At 33.2% G+C, this 19,245-nt stretch overlaps 1 protein-coding gene across 1 annotated transcript; it reads left to right on the top strand.

Moving 5' to 3' along the window:
* Positions 1-5,203: 5,203 nt before the first annotated feature.
* LOC128031911 (ribonuclease 3-like protein 2) lies at positions 5,204-7,678 on the top strand. Its single transcript, XM_012617732.2, has 4 exons — positions 5,204-5,332; positions 6,335-6,481; positions 6,652-6,782; positions 7,084-7,678. The coding sequence occupies exons 1-4, from the start codon at positions 5,204-5,206 to the stop codon at positions 7,241-7,243; spliced, it is 567 nt and encodes a 188-aa protein (XP_012473186.2). The 3' UTR covers positions 7,244-7,678.
* The last annotated feature ends 11,567 nt before the right edge of the window (positions 7,679-19,245 follow it).

Genomic DNA, 19,245 nt, shown 5'->3' on the forward strand with positions numbered 1-19,245 from the left:
TTGTAGATGGACCTTCAACCTTTTCAAGTAATGGGCCATTTCGATCGGGCCAAATGATATAATTTTGTACTGGACTTAGACTTTGTTGGTTTATTATTTTTTTGTGAGCCCGGGCTAAAATTGGGTATTACAGCTGTAACACCCGTTACCCGTATTCCTTACCGGAACAGAGTATGAGGTATTACTAAATTTTTAAAAAATTTCGACAGCATTCCTACTTATTTTTGCTTAAACCTCCTGCAAATTTAGAACACATTCCAATATACCAACCAATTTCATTTGTATAAACACACATATAGTTTAACTATTAATAAACACTACATTTAAAAGGGAACCATAACATATATTTACATGATGATCCCACATTACATAAAGTGTCTATACATGCCATAAAATTTCGGAACACTAGTAGTAAAATACCCCAAATGTGAAGGATAGTGTAGATGATTGTCTGACTTCGTTCCAATTTCCGAGTTGTTGGAAGTCACTATAACCAAGAGAAAAATAAAATCGAGTAAGCATATAGCTTAGTAAGTAAACACATGATAAATAAGTAATTACTCCCATAACTACACCAAAATATAAACTTATTCATGAATAACTTTATTGTTTAGGCAATTTCCAGCAAGCTGTTTTTCTGCGTCATAGTCGCTAATTTATTTTTATCTGGAGCTACAGGGCTCCAAATTGAGTTCCGTAAATTTTCCTGAAACTAGACTCATATACCATTTCACCATAAAAATTTCAGAATTTTAACCCAGCAAATTAGTACAGTTTATTCATTAAACCTTCCCCTGTTTCACTGCCCAACAGTTCTGACCCTTCCTCACTAAAATTCACTTAACTCTCTGTACAAAATTTGAAAAATGGTTTCGCTTGTTTCTAATAAAATAGACTCAATAAGGATTCCAGGGATATAAATTTCATGCCATAATTATTTTTTTACAATTTTGGTAATTTTCCAAAGTTAGAACAGGGATCTCGAAATCAATCCAGCCCTGTTTCAGTAAAATTCAGATATCTCCAAAATACAACTCCTTTGCTTATTCTATTTCTTTCATATGAGAATAGATACATTCAACTTCAATTTCATATATTATTCAGCTTCCCATTCATTTTCCACCATTTATGGTGATTTTTCAAAGTTACCCAATTGCTGTTGTTCAACACAGTTTATAATTAAATCGTTCCTTTTGCTTTTTGATATTTTCTCCCATCTCATACATGGGTCGATTTAGTATTCAACTCAATATTTACCCCATAAAATTTTCCACCATATGGCAATATTCATCTTCCACACTTTTTCGTTGAACACTGGAATGTTAGCCGTTATTGGTGGATCCCGACTTAGCACCACCACCTGAATCGGGAATCAAGACTTAGCAACCCTCGGGGAATCAGCACATAGCAACCCCTTTTATTTCAAAGATATGGTGGATATCGCACTTAGCACCACCAATGAATCGGGAATCAAGACTTAGCAACCCCTGGGAATCAAAGACATAGCAACCCCCTTTTCATTTCAAAGATATGGTGGATATCGACTTAGCACCACCAATGAAATCGGGAATCAGCACTTAGCAACCCTCGGGGAATCAGCACATAGCAACCCCCCTTTTCATTTCAAAGATATGGTGGATATCGCACTTAGCACCACCAATGAAATCGGGGAATCAGCACTTAGCAACCCCTCGGGGGAATCAGCACATAGCAACCCCCTTTCACATTTCAAAGATATGGTGGATCACGCACATAGCACCACCCATAAATCGGGGAATCAGCACACAGCAACCCCTTTTATATACAACATACTACGGCTTATTCCGAGTGTTCAACCCATAACCCATATATTGCAACCCTTTATCACCTTTCCCGATTTAACAACATTTTTAGGATATTGCCAAACATTTATTTTAATTCCAAATAAATCTCAACATATATCAAATAATATCAAAATAATACATTAAGTCACGTGTTTACTTACCTCGGTGCAAAATATCGTAATTTTGCACTTTACTCCACTATCTTTTCTTTTCCCCGTTTGATATACTCTTCACGTCTTTCTTGATCTATAATAGCAAATTTAACTCGTTTAATATTCACATTTATTAAAATAATCCACCACCCAACTTTTTGAAAATTACAATTTTGCCCCCAAACTTTTGCATAATTACACTTTTGTCCCCAAGCTCGGAAATTAAACTTCATCACTTATTCTTAAGTTTTATAACATGCTGAACATTTTTCCCTTCTATGGCAACATCAAATTCCCACTCCAACACATACTTTTGAATATTAATTATTTTTACCGATTATGTCTATTTACCCGTTTTCGCTTAAAATTGCTTAGCAAAAGTTGTTTAACATAATCTCTAGCTTCATATTCCACCATAAAACAGCAAAATAAACACATTTCACCTATGGATATTTTTCCAAATATGAACCCTAACACGAATTAATGGTAGAATAAGCTAAACCAAGTTACCGGGACTCCAAAAATACGAAGAACATTAAAAACGGGGCTTAGAATCACTTACTATGGAGCTTGAAAGCTTAAAAACCCTAAATATGGCTTCCCCCTTGCTGATTTCGTTCACCATGAAGAAGATGATCATATTTTGCCATCTTTTTCCCATTTAATTCTATTTAATAACCAAATGACTAAAATGCCCCATTTAAAAAAAATCTATTTCACCCATTTCTTATGTCTATTTTTGTCCATCAACTAACTAATGGTCTAATTACCACATAAAGACCTCCAATTTAAAATTTCATAACAATTAGACACCTCTAAGATGTAGAACTCAACTTTTGCACTATTTACAATTTAGTCCTTTTGACTAAATTGAGTGCCCAAACGTCGAAATTTTCGAACGAAATTTTTACGAAAATTTTCCGTGAAATTGTAGACCATAAAAATATAATAATAACCATATTTTCCCTCGTCGGATTTGTGGTCCCGAAACCACTATTCCGACTAGGCCCAAAATCGGGCTGTTACAACAGCTGCCCCTCTTTACTCGTTGTCGTGTAACAGGAACGGAGTAAAGACTTTAGAAATGCCCAATTTTGCCCGATCGTGCTGGACCTTGGTACTCTCTTCTTCTTCAAGTAGCCTCATTCCTTCCTACTGCATCTTCAAAGGTATAGGAATTAGTGCTTCGATCCACTCCACTGTAATGTCAGGGAGCTAGGATTTGTACCTTGTAGTCTGCTCCGCTGCATTTTCAGGGAGATAAGATTCGCCATCTTCAATCTATTTAACCGCAATGTCGAGAAACAAGATCCGCTGTCGTAGCTTCAATCTGTTCCACTACACCACTAGGGAAGTAAGATTCGCCTTTGTGGCTTCAATCTTTTTAATTTAATGCCAAAGAGATAGGATTCGCTGCCCACAGCTTCAATCCACTCCATTTCAGCTAATCCAAGCCTTAACATCAGGAAAATAAGATTCACCGTCGTGACTTCAATTTGCTCCGCTGCGACGCTAGGTACATAAGATTCGCCGTTGTGGCTTCAATTTTTTCATTGCAACGTCATGGCGATAAGACTGGTGTCTTCGATCTACTTCGCTGTCGGTGCATGAAGGCAAAATCTGCTATCTTCAAACTGCTCCGCTGCAACCCAGGGAGGCAAGGCTAGTGTCTTCGATCTGCTTCACTGTCAGTATAGGAAGGCAAGATCTGCTATCTTCAGCCTGCTCCGCTGCAACCCAGGGAGGCAAGGCTAGTGTCTTCGATCTGCTTCACTGTCAGTACAGGAAGGCAAGATCTGCTATTTTCAGCCTGCTCCGCTGCAACCCAGGGAGGCAACGCTAGTGTCTTCGATCTGCTTCACTGTCAGTACAGGAATGGAAGATCTGCTATTTTCAGCTTGCTCCGCTGCAACTCAGGGAGGCAAGGCTTTGTGATTTTACCGATCTGTTTTCTAGGGAACATGACATGTATAATGAACCTAAATATGCCTAAGATTAGGATGGCATGATCGAAATGCATCAAATGCTCTTTGGTAACAATTTTTTTTTTTGAATCAATTAACTCTTCAATATTACATCAATAGCAACAAGTACAAAAAAGATTCAAATTTGTTGGTAACAAGATTTGAACCAAGGACCTAAGAGAAATGAGCAAGCATCTTAACCAACTAAGCTAAACTAATTAATTGACATATTATAAAAATACTGTTATTATCTTAATTATATTACTTACGTTCTAACGATTTATCGACCTATTCCATACACGTGTCAAATCGGAAAAATAATACAACAATTCGTAAAAAAATCCGTGTTTCTGCAAATAAATAAGAAAATAATGATTTGAATGTTTCAAAATTCAATTTTAAACCGAAAAAATAAAAATTTAGGGGCAAAAAAGGATCTTTTTCGATGAAAACTGCGGCAAACCACCTTCGGCTGTTTGTCACCGCGTAGATCTCGAAAAGTTATTCGAAATAAAAAAAATCGTCTCAATTGGACAACCGAGCCAAAAGTTATGGCCTTTCAAAGTTTTTTCAAGCTAAAAAACATAAACTGTTCATGCCACGTCAGCAAATCGCGCCCTCAAGGACGCGATTTGTGTCCACGTCAGTAAATCGTGCTGACGTGGACACGATTTCCTGATGCATACCCTGACATCGCGCTGACGTGGACGCGATTTCGCGGAAAATGGCCCATTCCGGTAAATAATCAAAAAATCGGCCCATTTCGGTAAATTTAAAAAAATGGCTTTTTTTGGTAATTTGCCCCTTTATTTTCTACCAAAACCTACTTTCTGCTAAATTATTGGGATTGCTTGGATTCTAAGCGAAGTCTCATTATTCGATCACTGTACTTCACCATGGAACACCACTTCACCCAACTCGACGACGGCGCCTCCGCCGACGTCAAACCGGCATCTAATTTTGGAGCGGCGGTTGCGACGGTGCTCCTAGCTTTGCTTTTACAAATATTTTGGCGTTGCTGTCGCTCAATTTGCCATAATCATGTCAAGAAATACAAGTTTTCTTCTTCTTCCGCCGCTAACATGGACCCGTCGATAATCGCCGCCGTGGAGAAGATCCTTAAATACACGTTTAAAGACAAAAGACTCTGAAGAAGCCTTGACGCACTCTTCGTGTGCCAAGACATGTCGTCGAAAGACCTGGAGTTCATTGGGGACGCGCGCTCGGCTTGGCATTGCTACCTATTTCTTCTGTTGGGAACCGCATGATGAACCTCGACCAGCTTACGTTGTTCAATAAAAGTGTAAGCAACGAGAGACTGGCGCTCGTGGCGGCTAGGCATGAGCTTGACCGGTTCGTCAGGAGCAAAGACACTGCTCCTCTTAACCGCAATGTAAGCATAAACTGTTACTTCTCCTCCAATTTTCAGTTTTTTTTCTATGTTTATTCACTTTTTTTCATTAATACCTTTTATTGTTTTAAAACATAATTTAATAAAATTTGTACTCGAGAATTTTCTTTAAAGAGTATTAAACTCCTTAATATTCGATATGAATTATTCAAAAATTTTGAAAATTTGAAAATTATCAAATTAATCAGATTTTTTAACATTTATCGGATTAAATTGATTTTAAAGAGAGAGAAGAAAAACATGTCCAAAGGTTCTTGACAGCTTACAATAAGTTTTCTTATCCTTATATATAATATATATGCCGTCCTGTGTTAATATTTGTTAGGCCTAATCTCTTTATTCAATTCAATTAGATGTTAATTTAATGTAAATGAACCATAATAATGTAAACCTATTTATAATATATAATTTAATTTAATGTAAAATTTTCAGATTTGACAGGAAAAGACTTTTAGCTGGGCAAGCTTTCTCGCTCAATCAGCAAAGCACGTCTAACTGGACGCCTTTTCTTTCTCTATCCACGATTTGTTTAGGGTTTCTTTTAGCTTTTAAGGGTTAGAGTTTAGAGGTTTTTTAAAGATTTTTATTTAGGGTTTGTAATGGTTTTTAAAATTTAAGGTTTAAGATTTAGGAAATTATTATTTTAGGATTTTTTTTAATTTTTAACATTTTTATATATTCTTTAGAATTTTTTTATGATATTTATATTTGGTGAAAAATATAAATTTTAGAATTGTTTTCAACAGATGTGACAGTAAAGTGCGTCCAACTGAAGGCGTTTTCTTGTCAAATATGTTAAGATGTATTTTCCTTCTCTCTCCAAAATCAATCTAATCTGACAAATTTCGAAAAACATGACCTAATCCGATAATTTTTCAAAATTTTCAGCATTTTGGGTAATTCACTCTCGGTAGAGCTATATAATTTCAATTAATCAAAATGTAATACATTAAGCCCATGATATATATATCTTATTGGCTGAAGGTTAGGGAGTATGTAAAGGCAGTTAAACAAGGAGATGATCATAAAAACTTGACAGTTCGAAGTCCAGATATCTTGGCTGCTATTGTCGAAGCTCTAGCCGGTGCTGTTTATTTAGATCTCAATTTTGATCTCACCAAGCTGTGGACGGTACGGTTCTTTCGTTTATTCTTTATTCGGTTAATATAATTTTTGACCCTGCAGTTCAAGGACCAAAAACTATATTATCCCTTTCTGAGTGGGGATTGCAAGCATGCAACACCACATGCATGGAGATTAGTTCATCATCAAATGTACACTTTATATGATGATATTGGCAGATATTTAAAGATGTATTAATGATAGATGAAATTACGGTGCCCAACGATTTTGAATCTTCTGAGATTAATGGAGCACAAACTGAGCTATATGGATTGTGTGGCAAGAGAAACTGGGGAAAACCAGTTTACAGGTTGCATATATATAAAGTTTTTTACTCTTTATATTTTTATTTTCAGGAATTAAGTCTCTCTACTTTCTAAATTTTAAAATGCAAATTCAATTGTTAACACAGTTAAATTTATTGGTGACCCACTAGTTAGAACCTGAATTTAACAAAATATTATTAACTATGTTAACAGTTAGACCTGGATATAGGGACTAAATTCCGAATTTACAAAGGGTATAGGAACTTTTAGCATATTTTATTTTATTTTTTTCCTGAAAAATATCCAGTCATTTGTGTCCTTTGCCTTGGTGTTTTTTACTTACAGCCTAGTGAAAGCTGACCGTTGCCAATACGAAATGAAATATGTATATTCAGTTGAAGTTGAAACAGACGCTGGTGTTTGCCGCCACAAGGGTGATGAAAAATCAACCCCAAAAGATGCCCGTAACTCTGCTGCTTACCTTTTGCTTCGTTCCCTGCAATAATTTTCTATTATATGAGTCTCTTGGATCATATCTATGGGGTATATGAATAATATTATCGAATTTGGGTGAGTGTGGAATATGAATACATATCCGTTACTGTTATACACCATTCGAAAATTGATACCCTCGTGTACTCATATTGGTATATGCGTGTTGGATTTTACTCTAGAAGCAACATATATTGGCAATTTAGGCAGCTTTAGATTGCGACTTTGATGTTGTGGTACCTTTGGATAGTAAATTTGTAGTCTGAAAATTTCTGATCGTTGAGCAATGATGGTTCTTGAACCAAGAAAACAGTTTTTTTTTTCCCCTTTAAACCCAACGAACCATAGTTGTATTTGTAATTGAGGGATAAATCATTCCGGAGGTATATGGATTGTGTGATTGGTTCGATTTTGTCGTTTCAAATATGCTTATTGATCGGGGTGGGCGTCAATTCATCCATCGATCTCTTGATTAGAATGTCAATTGTTGGTCTGTTTTATACCATCTGTACACCATATACTTTAATTTCATTTTATGTTATTTGGCGATGTTTATAGAATCAGATCTATGGTTGAATCAATCTAACCACTTATTTTAACTTGATTAGCTTATCTAGTTCAAATTAAATAAATTATTAAAAAATATAAAACTATATTCAATCGTTTCACGGATTATCCAGGTTTTGCCTTATGTACCAACCAGCTCAATTTGAACAACTTTGCACAAACACTTTAGTTTGATTTATGCTATTTCAGGTTTTCCTTTCAAAAATAAAAGATTAAACTCAGCTATTGGTACATATATTATGCTGTAAGTTGTGGATTTAATCTTTATACTTTAATTTTGTTATTTTTAGATTTTTAATTTTAGAATTTTAAAATTTTAATCATGATCGGATGTTAGCTATTAAATTCCTAGGTAAATTATATAGATAGTCACTCCACTATTTTTTTTTTCATTTTAGGCACTCAAAATAAAAAGAAAATTGCAATTTAAGCACCCATGTTACATATTTCAATCATTTTGGTCACTCTTGTTAAAATCACAAACGACAAGCTGACGTGGTAGATAAAAAAATTAGTATCATAATAAATTTTGTCCTCAACTTCTACATATTAAATCGATTTAGTTATAATTTTAAAATATTATCAATTTTATCCTAATTTAAAAATGCCCCATCCCTCTCCCCCACCGGACCTCTCCCTCCACTTTTCCTTATTCCATGAAAAAACTCAAGGTTGAGGCATCCTCTGAAATTTACAAAAGCAATTTAACAAGGCATTATAACATTAGGATTACATGCTACGTTTTTCATCCAATGATCCTACATTTCTATATCCATCAATTAAGGACAATATCCGATAATAAGCCAATCTATTTCATTTGTCCCCCCCAAAAAAAAACATATACTTGCAAAGTGTCTAATTCGCCTTCTTTGCGTATACTATCTATGACTATATACAACTAGGTGATACCACCCTTTGTCTCAACAAAATGAGTACCTTGAGGATACGACTAGAATCAAAGTGCATTCTATCATAAAACAAAATAATGCACAAATATACAATAAAATTCACTTATATGCCAAAATCCTTTTTTAGGTTTTCGCCCATGTGAAGTATTCCTGTGTTAATTGAGTAACATGTTTTAAACTACCCAAAATCTTAGATTGGTGTCAAGCTCATATGAAACAAAATTACAATCCTCTGATCATTCCATTGGTCTTGCCAAATGATTTTACACCCAAATTTCTTATTTAAATCATCTAAAAAATTGTTGTTGTTACTATTATATTTGGTCCCAAATGGGAACCTTATCACGTAGAGTGCAAAAAAAAAAAGAGAAAAAAAAATAAAAGTGTAGGTAATAGGAGAGTTAAAGGATGGTGGAAATAAAATAGGGTATGAGAAATTTGAAAGAAAAGAAGAAAATGGTTGAGGTTTTTAAAAAGAAAAACATGGTAGTAAACAAAATAATGGAATACTTGAAATTGCAACTAAATAATTTTCGTCTCCAAAAGCAGCAGTAGCAGAGAGGGAGAGGGAATGGGACGGTGGTGGGGGGGAGGGGGTGCAACATCCCGATACTTGACTCGATCATCAGATCCGAGCTACAGGATGCCATATTCCTTGTCGAAGCAACTACGATAATTATATTCAATTACATATCATTAAACATTTAAATATAAGTATCACATGTGTATAATACAATATATAATCATTTTTGGGTCATACGCGAGCTTACGAAAGCTCTTTTGTTACCCTAAGATTGAAATAGAACCAAATTGTAAAGATTCCAAAGTATGGGGTTGACGTCGCGACTTTGGGGGTTCTTTGTCGCGGTTGCGACGCAACAAACTGACTTGGCTCATCGCGGCATTGAAAGTATGTTATGCGACGTAACTCTCTGTTTAATCTCATCACGATATTGAGAGGACGTCGTCGCAATATGATCGACTATTTCCCAAAGGTCCAATTTGGTACAAGTTGGAATAACCTAAAATAACACATAAACATTCAATTACAGTCAATTCAACAACATATCAAGTATATTCAAACCAAAATATGTCAAAACGGTACCTCATGATAACATTAATCAACCAATTTCCAAATCGACATTTATGATACAAAACTGACTTAAACCCTAGGTACATCCAAAATACTAATAAAAAAGGAACTTTACAAACATTAATGTGTCGGAGATCGCTTATTGGATGCTGGAATCACTTCTCGTAATCTCGAGATGTACCTATACCTGCGCATAGAAAAACAAACTGTGTGCTAGCGATAAAGCTCTGTGGTATTTCCATGATTCAAGTCAATAAACACACAAGTTTAACTGATGCATACATCTAATTCAAACTCAATATACAACCTATTCTCATGCAATTTCATGTCAAAAACTTCTATTACTACTTAAGTATACATATATTCATTCTTATACACCAATTCACTATGAATGCACCTACATTTGCCTTTTCTCATTCGTTGCATATAGTATTTAACTAATTCATATTGAGAACTATAGGCATACATATATTATTTCATCTACCATCATCAACATATATATAATTTTATGCCAACATTTCAACCATTTCCGAGCCTATTGGCTCATTATTATTCAATTGGCCCTTAAGGCTCGTTTTCAACTCATTTCGCATAATCTTTCACATGCTGTCGAAATTCACATTTCAGTTCACATACCATTTAATCAATTCATGTTTTATAACAATATTAACCAGACACGGACTTAGAATGGATATGCGGATCCGTCACCCAGGGTTGTCTGACAATGATGACGCTAAATGTAACACCCCTTACTCGTGTTCCTTGCCGAAACAGAGTATGAGGTATTAGTAGAACTCAAACACTTATAAATTACTTTTTTATATAAAAAAATTCGGCAGTATTTCTGCTTGTTTTTACATAAAACCCCCTGCAACTTTCCAAAAACAATTTCAAACAACTTCAATATTTCCAACCAATTACAGATATATGTTCAGACATAATTTTTCCATTAATAATCACGAACATATTAAACCGAACAATACTATATATATATTTATACCACATCACATAAAGTCATCTATACATGCCATATTTCAAAAATATTAATTACAAAATACCCAAAAAGTTGATGATAGTGTGGATGATTTCCTGACTTCGTCCAAATTCCGAGCTGGCTTATGTCACTATAATCAAGGGAAAATAAAATTGAGTAAGCATATAGCTTAGTAAGTAAACATATGACAAATAAATAAATTCCTCACATGATTACATAGTAACATTATTTTAATCATACATAAATTTCAAGGTTCGTTTAATTTCCAGCAAACTGTCTTTCTGTGTCACAGATGAAAATTTATTTTTATCTGGAGCTACAGGACTCCAAATTAAGTTCCGTAAATTTTTCCCAAAACTAGACTCATATACCTTTCCACCATAAAATTTTCAGAATTTTTTATTTAGCCAATTAGTACAGTTTATTCTTTAAAAATTCCCATATTTCACTGCCTGACGGTTCTGACCTCCCTTTACTAAAATTTAATTAACTCCCTGTAAAAAATTATAAAAATGTTCTTGTTTGTTTCTGCTAAAAATATACTCATTAAGGAATCCAGCATATAAATTTCAGGCCATAATTATTTTTGTACAATTTTTGGTGATTTTCCAAACTTGGAATAGGGGATTTCGAAATTAATCTAGCCCTTTCTCAAATAAATTCAAATATCCCCAAATATACAACTCTTTTGCTTGCTCTGTTTCTTTTATATGAAAATAGACTCATTCAGCTTCAATTTCATATATTATTCAACCTCTAATTCATTTTCCATCATTTATGGTGATTTTTCAAAGTTGCCAAACTACTGTTGTTCAAAATAGTTTTGTATTTAAATTGTTTCTTTTGTATTTTTGATATTTCCTCCCATCTTATACATGGGTCGATTAAGTATCAAACCCAATACTCCTCCCATAAACTTGTCCACCACATATAAATATTCACTTTCCTAATTTACTCGTTGAATACTCGGAATGTTAACCGTTATCGGTGGATTCAGCACTTAACAACCACCAGTGATTCGGGGAATCAACACTTAGCAACCCCTTTCACATTCAAAGATATGGTGGAATCAGCACTTAGCAACCACCAATGATTCGGAGAATCAGCACTTAGCAACCCCTTAGGGGAATCAGCACTTAGCAACCCCATTCACATTTAAAATACGGTGGGATCAGCACTTAGCAACCACCAATGAATCGGGGAATCAGCACTTAGCAATCCCTTTGGGAATCAACACTTAGCAACCCCCTTTATATTCAAAGATACGGTGGAATCAGCATTTTGCAACCACCAATGAGTTAGGGAATCAGCACCTAGCAACCCCTTGGGGGAATCAGAACTTAGCAACCCCCTTTATATTCAATGTACTCCGGATTATTCCGAGTGTTCAACCAGAACTCATATTTTCAACATTTTACCACATTTCCCAACTTAACCACATTTTTAGAATCTTGCCGAATATTTATTCTATGTTCTATTAAATCCCAACATATATTGAATAATATCAAAATAATGCATTAAATCACATGTTTACTTACCTCGGTGCAAAATATCGTAATTTTGCAATTTACTCCACTATCTTCTCTTTTCCCTGTTTGAGGTAGTCTTCTCGTCTTTCTTGATCTATAATAGCAAATTTAACTCATTTAATGTTCAAATTTAATAAAATAGCCCTCCACCCAACTTTTTGAAAAATTACAATTTTGCCCCCAAACTTTTACATATTTACACTTTTGTCCCTAAGCTCGAAAATTAAAATTCATCTCTTATTCTTATGTTTTATGACATGCTGAACAATTTTCCCTTCTATAAGAACATCAAATTCTCACTCTAACACACACTTTTGAACATTAGGTATTCTTACCGATTATGTCAATTTACCCGTTTTCGTTTAAAATCGCTTAGCAAAAGTTGTTTAACATAATTTCTAGCTTCATATCCCACCATAAAACAGCAAAATAAACACTTTTCACCTATGGGTATTTTTCCAAATATAAACCCTAGGTTAAATTATTGCTAGAATAAGCTAAATTAAGTTACTAGGACTCCAAAAACGTAAAGAACATTAAAAACGGGGCTTGGAATCACTTACTATTGAGCTTGGAAGCTTAAAAACCCTAACTATGGCTTCCCCCTTGCTGATTTCGTTCATCATGAAGAAGATGAGCACATTTTGCCATCTTTTTCCCTTTTTAATTCTTTTTATTACTAAATGACTAAAATGCCCCCATTTAAAAAAATCTATTTCACCCATTTCTTATGTCTATTTTTGTCCATCAATTAACTAATGGTCTAATTACCACATAAGTACCCCCAATTTATAATTTCATAACAATTAGACACTTCTAACATGTAGAACTCAACTTTTGCACTTTTTACAATTTAGTCCTTTTGACTAAATTAAATGCCCAAACGTCGAAATTTTCGAACGAAATTTTTACGAAATTTTTCCGTGAAATTGTAGACCATAAAAATATAATGATAATCATATTTTCTCTCGTCAGATTTGTGGTCCCGAAACCACTGTTCCGACTAGGCCCAGAATCGAGCTATTACAATTCTCCCCCCTTAAGGATTTTCATCCCCGAAAATCTTACCGAAAAAGAGGTTTGGGTATTGTTTCCTCATAACTTCCTCCGGTTCCCACGTAGCCTCTTCCTTTCCATGTTTTTGCCACAACACTTTCACTAAGGCTACACTTTTATTCTTTAACTGTTTGACCTCTCGAGCCAGAATCTTTATCGGTTCTTCCTCATAAGTCATATTTGGTCGAACTTCAATCTCTGTAGGAGAAACTATATCTGAAGGATCCAAACGATAGCGTCGCAACATCGATACATGAAATACATTATGTATCATTTCCAACTCTACCGGTAAAGCTAACCGATAAGCTACAGGTCCAATTCTTTCAATAACTTTATACGGTCCAATAAAACGTGGACTCAATTTGCCTTTACAACCAAATCTCAGAATCTTCTTCCATGGAGATACTTTCAAGAACACTTTATCACCCACTTGAAACTCAATTTCTTTCCTCTTTAAATCCGCATATGACTTTTGCCGATCTGAAGCAGCTTTTAAACAATCACGGATTATTTTCACTTTTTCTTCAGTTTCTTTCACCAAGTCAATTCCATGAATCCGGTTGTCACCGAGTTCTGTCCAATATAAAGGAGTTCTACACTTATGCCCATATAATGCTTCATACGGTGCCATTCGTATACTTGACTGATAGCTATTGTTGTGAGCAAATTCAACCAATGGTAGATATTGCTACCAACTGCCTTCAAATTCTAAAATACATTCAAGAACTTGAATCACTCTTTCTGATTGCCCGTCAGTTTACGGATGGAACGCAGTACTAAAGTTCAATTTTGTACCCAAAGCTTCCTACAACTTTATCCAAAACCTCAATGTAAACCTCGGATCTCTATCTGATATAATAGACTTTGGCACCTCGTGTAATCTCACTATTTCAGCAACATAGAACTCCGCCAACCTATCAAGTGAGTAATCAATGCGTAACGAAATGAAATGGGCTGACTTTGTCAGTCTATCAACAATTACCCAAATAGCATCCTTCTTCTTTAGAGTTAAAGGCAATCTTGTCACAAAATCCATCGTGATACTTCCCACTTCCACTCTGGAATCATTACCGGCTGAAGTAAACCCGATGGTACTTGATGCTCAGCTTTCACTTATTGACCATAAAAATATAATGATAATCATATTTTCTCTCGTCAAATTTGTGGTCCCGAAACCACTGTTCCGACTAGGCCCAGAATCGGGCTATTACACTAAACATGTACATACTGCTACACTAGATTGCCCGGCAATGATGGCTTTCACAATTTGATTATCCTGTCATCCCAGTTTGCCCGACAAAGATGGTTTGCAATCAATATCTCAACCCTGTGGCATATTAACTATATCCAAACTAGTCGAATAGTTAATAAGTAACTAATTTCTAAATTAGTTATATATTCCAATTCATGAATCACTATTTTAAATACATCAATATTTCATCATTTCAACTCATCATATAACATGTTTCAACACAATTTCACACCAATTATTGTATATCCATTAAAACATGTTACTTTGTATTCTATTCAATTTAGTCCATATCTCGATATCCAATCTCAATCATAACAATTCAAACCAAGTGACCATTTTCAACTCACCTAAATATCATATAATGCAAAATAACATGAATATACAATAATTAAATTTATTCTGAATCATAGAAATACAAACTAAAAGCTTGTGTCACTCGTGTCAACTATTGCCTTTCCCTTCCCTCTCGACGGTTCAGCATTGTCTTTAGGTACGAATGATAATTCAACAATGACACAATATCAAATTCCATCCAAATCACATTCAAATACCAAACATATTTTTCAATTTATTCAATTTAGTCCCTAAACTTGGGACAAACAAAACTTTCAATCTAAAGCTTCGGATTGAAATTCGATTTCACATGTATTCATTAGGGACCTCATATTTTTATTCCTACCAAAATTTTATAATATTTTTCATTTTATTCAATTTGGTCCTTGTACTAAACGAACAATTGCTTTGCAATTTAGTCCTTTTCATAATCTAAGCTTAATTCCTATCAATTTCACACCTAATTCACCCAATTCTCAACAATGAAAACTTTCTAAAACTTTAACAGTTTATCAATTTGGTACATGGGCTAGCTAAATCAAGCTCTCATGATCTCAAATCTATAAAAGTTACAAGAAAAATGACTTAGTTTTCTTACCAATTTAGTGGTCGAATATTGGATCAACTTAAAGTTATCTTCTTTGATTTGTTTCTATGCATGGACGGTAAGAGATGAGGAAAGTGATGACATTTTCCCACTAACTTTCCTTATTTATACCGTAATTGATCTTAATTAATATATTTAATCATGTTTTATTTACTTAATTTACTTTTAATTTTAAACTAATTGCCTATCATCATTACCATCCACTAATACATGCCAAATTTTGGTTTATTTACCATTTTGATCTTTTAGATAATTGCTATCTAGGTCCTCAAACCTTTTTCTAATTAAAATCTATAGTGATTATCCTTTTACAACTTAGTCCCTAGTCCTTAATTAACCACAATTTTGGCTAAATTACTTAACTAAATTTCAATTAATCTATATTCTAACTCCGTAAATATCCCTATTTTATATTTATGGATTCGGTTTACATAAATGAAATCCCAAAACTGCATTTTCTGACACAACTAGAAATCGGGGGAGAGGAACGGGGGTGGAGGATTTTGAAATTAGGATCAAATTGAGAATATTTATAAATGTTAAGGGATTTTTTTAAATTATGACTGAATTGATATAATATGTAAAATTTGAGGGATAAATTTGTTATTATACCAATTTCTAGTTGCCACATTAGCTTATCGTTTGTGATTTTAACGAGAGTGACCAAAATGACCGAACTATGTAACATGAGTGCTTAAATTGCAAACTTTTTATTTTGGATGCCTAAAATGAAAATTTTTATAGTTGGGTGACTATCTGTGTAGTTTACTCTAAATTCATTAAGTTAAATCATGCTATTTACAAATTTGATGCGACAAACATATTATCGCATGTATAATGTCATTTCAGCTTATTATTTTCACATGTTACACAAAAAGCCAGTTAATATATATAGATTTAATGAATGTCGTCGTATTGAGACTAAGATTTCGAAATTCGAAAAATATAGCGACCGAGAATAATCCAATTGGAAAACATGAACTAAAATCTATAACTTTAGGCATAATACAAGACTAATATCGAAGTTAACCAAACCGATTTAATTATTACCGTTTAGTCGAACTAAAAATCAAAAAGTATAGAGATTAGAATTAATCATTTCAAAATTACAAGATTAAAATTGATCAAATTAAAGTACAAATATTAAATCCATAATTTATGTAAAATATTGGGTCTAATAGCAGAATTTAACCAAAATAAAATAGTTGAGTAACGTGCAAAAAGAATCTATCCATTTACGTTATACTAAACATTCAAAATCCAATTATTGTATACGCAAACTTTTCTTTTCATTAATTCCTTTAAGTTTAATAAATCAATATCGTTTATAAACAAAAAATTAAATTAAATTAAATTAAAGATTTAGGTGATGTGGGATAGATTTTTTACAGAAAATATACTATAGTTTTCAATTTTTACAATATTTTTGTTAGTGGAGAGTAAGAAGTAGCATATTAATTTACATTCTTGACCACAATCTTAATTTATATCGGGAGTCGAAGTATATTTTATCCTCTTTGTTTTTATATATTAGACTAAAGAGTAAATAAGTCTTTTTGTTAAAAATTTCATCCTTTTTTACTATTAAAAACTAGTTATTATATGTCTGAATGAGATACACGTGGCATGCCACGTGTAACTGTTTGGTTATTTTGTCAGTCAATCCAATTTTTAACGGTAGAAATCGATGAAATTTTTAACAGACAAGATTAGTTTGATTTTTAATCTAATGTACAGGGACTAATTTACCCATTTTTTGAGTAAAATGGATCAAATGTAATCTGACTTTTAGTCTAGGGGTTTCAATAGTACTTTTACCTTTTCTGACCCATTAAGACTTGTGTTAACTATATTTTTTTTGTCAGTAAAATTAGCATGAAGGCTCTTGTATTAGGAGTTGGTTGCATTTTGCCCCATTTACTTAAAAAAATGAACAAATTAATCACTGTATGTTTGATCAAAGAGCAAACCAATTTTTCTGTTAAAAATTGATTCATGTACATTTGCATGAGGTACACGTGACACATCATGCATTACTATTTGGTTATTCTATCATTCACATCATTTTTTAACAGTACAAATGGATGAAGTTTTTAACAGAAATGGCTCATTTACTCTTTAATTTAATATATAGAGACTAATTTATTTATTTTTAGTAAAAGAACAAAAAAACAACTTGACTCCATGATACTTTTACCTTTTTTCTTCTCGGTTCCTTTGTACTTTTTGGTTAATTCATTGTAAAACAAGAATTTGTATAAGGAAATGTAAATACAAAACTATCCTTAAATTTTATCTAAACAAAATTGTAAATATAATGAAAATTGAAAATTGTTTTGAGAGGATTCGAATTTATAAACATTATTTATTTAAGTAATTTAATGTGAAGATTATTTGTAATGTTAAAAAAATCCAGTTATTAAGCTTGATTGATATGGGTATTATTGTCAATGCAAGATGACGTGGGTTCGAATGCACTGAAGCGCATTACCCTCCCATTTATGGGTTGAGGGGCTAAGGGTAGTTCTAGGCATTGCATCAAAAAGAGTCAAATATTTTTTTAATGTAAATGCTAACTAAACATTAATTTTTTTTAACAATATTGGTGTTGTAAACTGTATAATAGTCCACATGTACCTCATATTGTCATGATATTATTTGTATTATATGCCACATCGACAAGTAATTTTAAAAATATAAAATATTCAAAATTAAAAATTAAAACAACTATAAAAAGAAGTTTATAAATTTTAAAAAATGAAGTACATATGGATTGTCGTGCAAACTACTATGTTTAAAAATTTAATGTTTTAGTCAAGATTATCGTTAAAAAACAACAATTCAACTATTTTTGAAAGGTTGATGGTCAAATTTAGCTCAAAAAAAGAATAACGCCAAATTGACAAAATTGTAAATATTAAAGATTGCATTTATCATTATGCAATTTTTTAAGTACATAAGGATAAACTATCCAGTAGTCCCTCAAAATAGGGTTTATTCTTATTTTGATCACCCTTTTTTTTTTTATTAATTTGATCAACTTAAAAAAGAAATTGATCAAATTAGTCACTTCACCATTAAAATGGTAACAAAAGACTAATCGTGCATTTTCACATAATTTTTTGGGTGACCGAAATAAGAATGACTCCTATTTAATGTGACTAATCAGATAGTTTATTCTAATTTTAGAGTGGGGAAATTTATGTACATATGCTGAAAAAAAATTTATTTGAGAAACTAAATCATTTTTTTTAATTTATCGATCTATGTTGTTTTTGGAAAGAAAAAATAAAATGCGTCATACAGGGCCCATTTTCATTGATCTGGTAGAGAAAGCGTGCCCTGTAGGACGCGTTTTCGTCTCTTTCCTAAAAGCACGTCCTACGTGACGCTTTTTCTCTGGCAGACCAATGAACACGCGTCCTGTAAGACGTGTTTTCTTTTCTAAAAATTGTTTTGTTTAAAATAAAATGAAAGGATTTAGACCATTTTTATTTTTATTTTTTTTTGGAATTTGGAACTTAAAATAAAAAACCGAGAATTGAAATTTGAGAATAACAAATCAAAAACAAGAAATTGAGAATCAAATTGTGAAAATTGAGAGCTGAGAATTGAATTGAAAAAATTAGAATTGGTCGTTGGAGTCCCATAGCCGTTGGGATTTCTGCCCATTGGC

This window comes from Gossypium raimondii, chromosome 8 (genome assembly GCF_025698545.1).
Source record: "Gossypium raimondii isolate GPD5lz chromosome 8, ASM2569854v1, whole genome shotgun sequence".
NCBI lineage: Eukaryota > Viridiplantae > Streptophyta > Magnoliopsida > Malvales > Malvaceae > Gossypium > Gossypium raimondii.

Excerpts from the sequence above, each read along its gene's own strand:
- LOC128031911 (XM_012617732.2), top strand. The coding sequence starts at position 5,204 with ATGATGAACCTCGACCAGCTTACGTTGTTCAATAAAAGTGTAAGCAAC. Across the intron at positions 5,333-6,334 it reads CTGCTCCTCTTAACCGCAAT|GTTAGGGAGTATGTAAAGGC; the intron begins GTAAGCATAAAC and ends TATTGGCTGAAG. Across the intron at positions 6,783-7,083 it reads TGGGGAAAACCAGTTTACAG|CCTAGTGAAAGCTGACCGTT; the intron begins GTTGCATATATA and ends TTTTACTTACAG.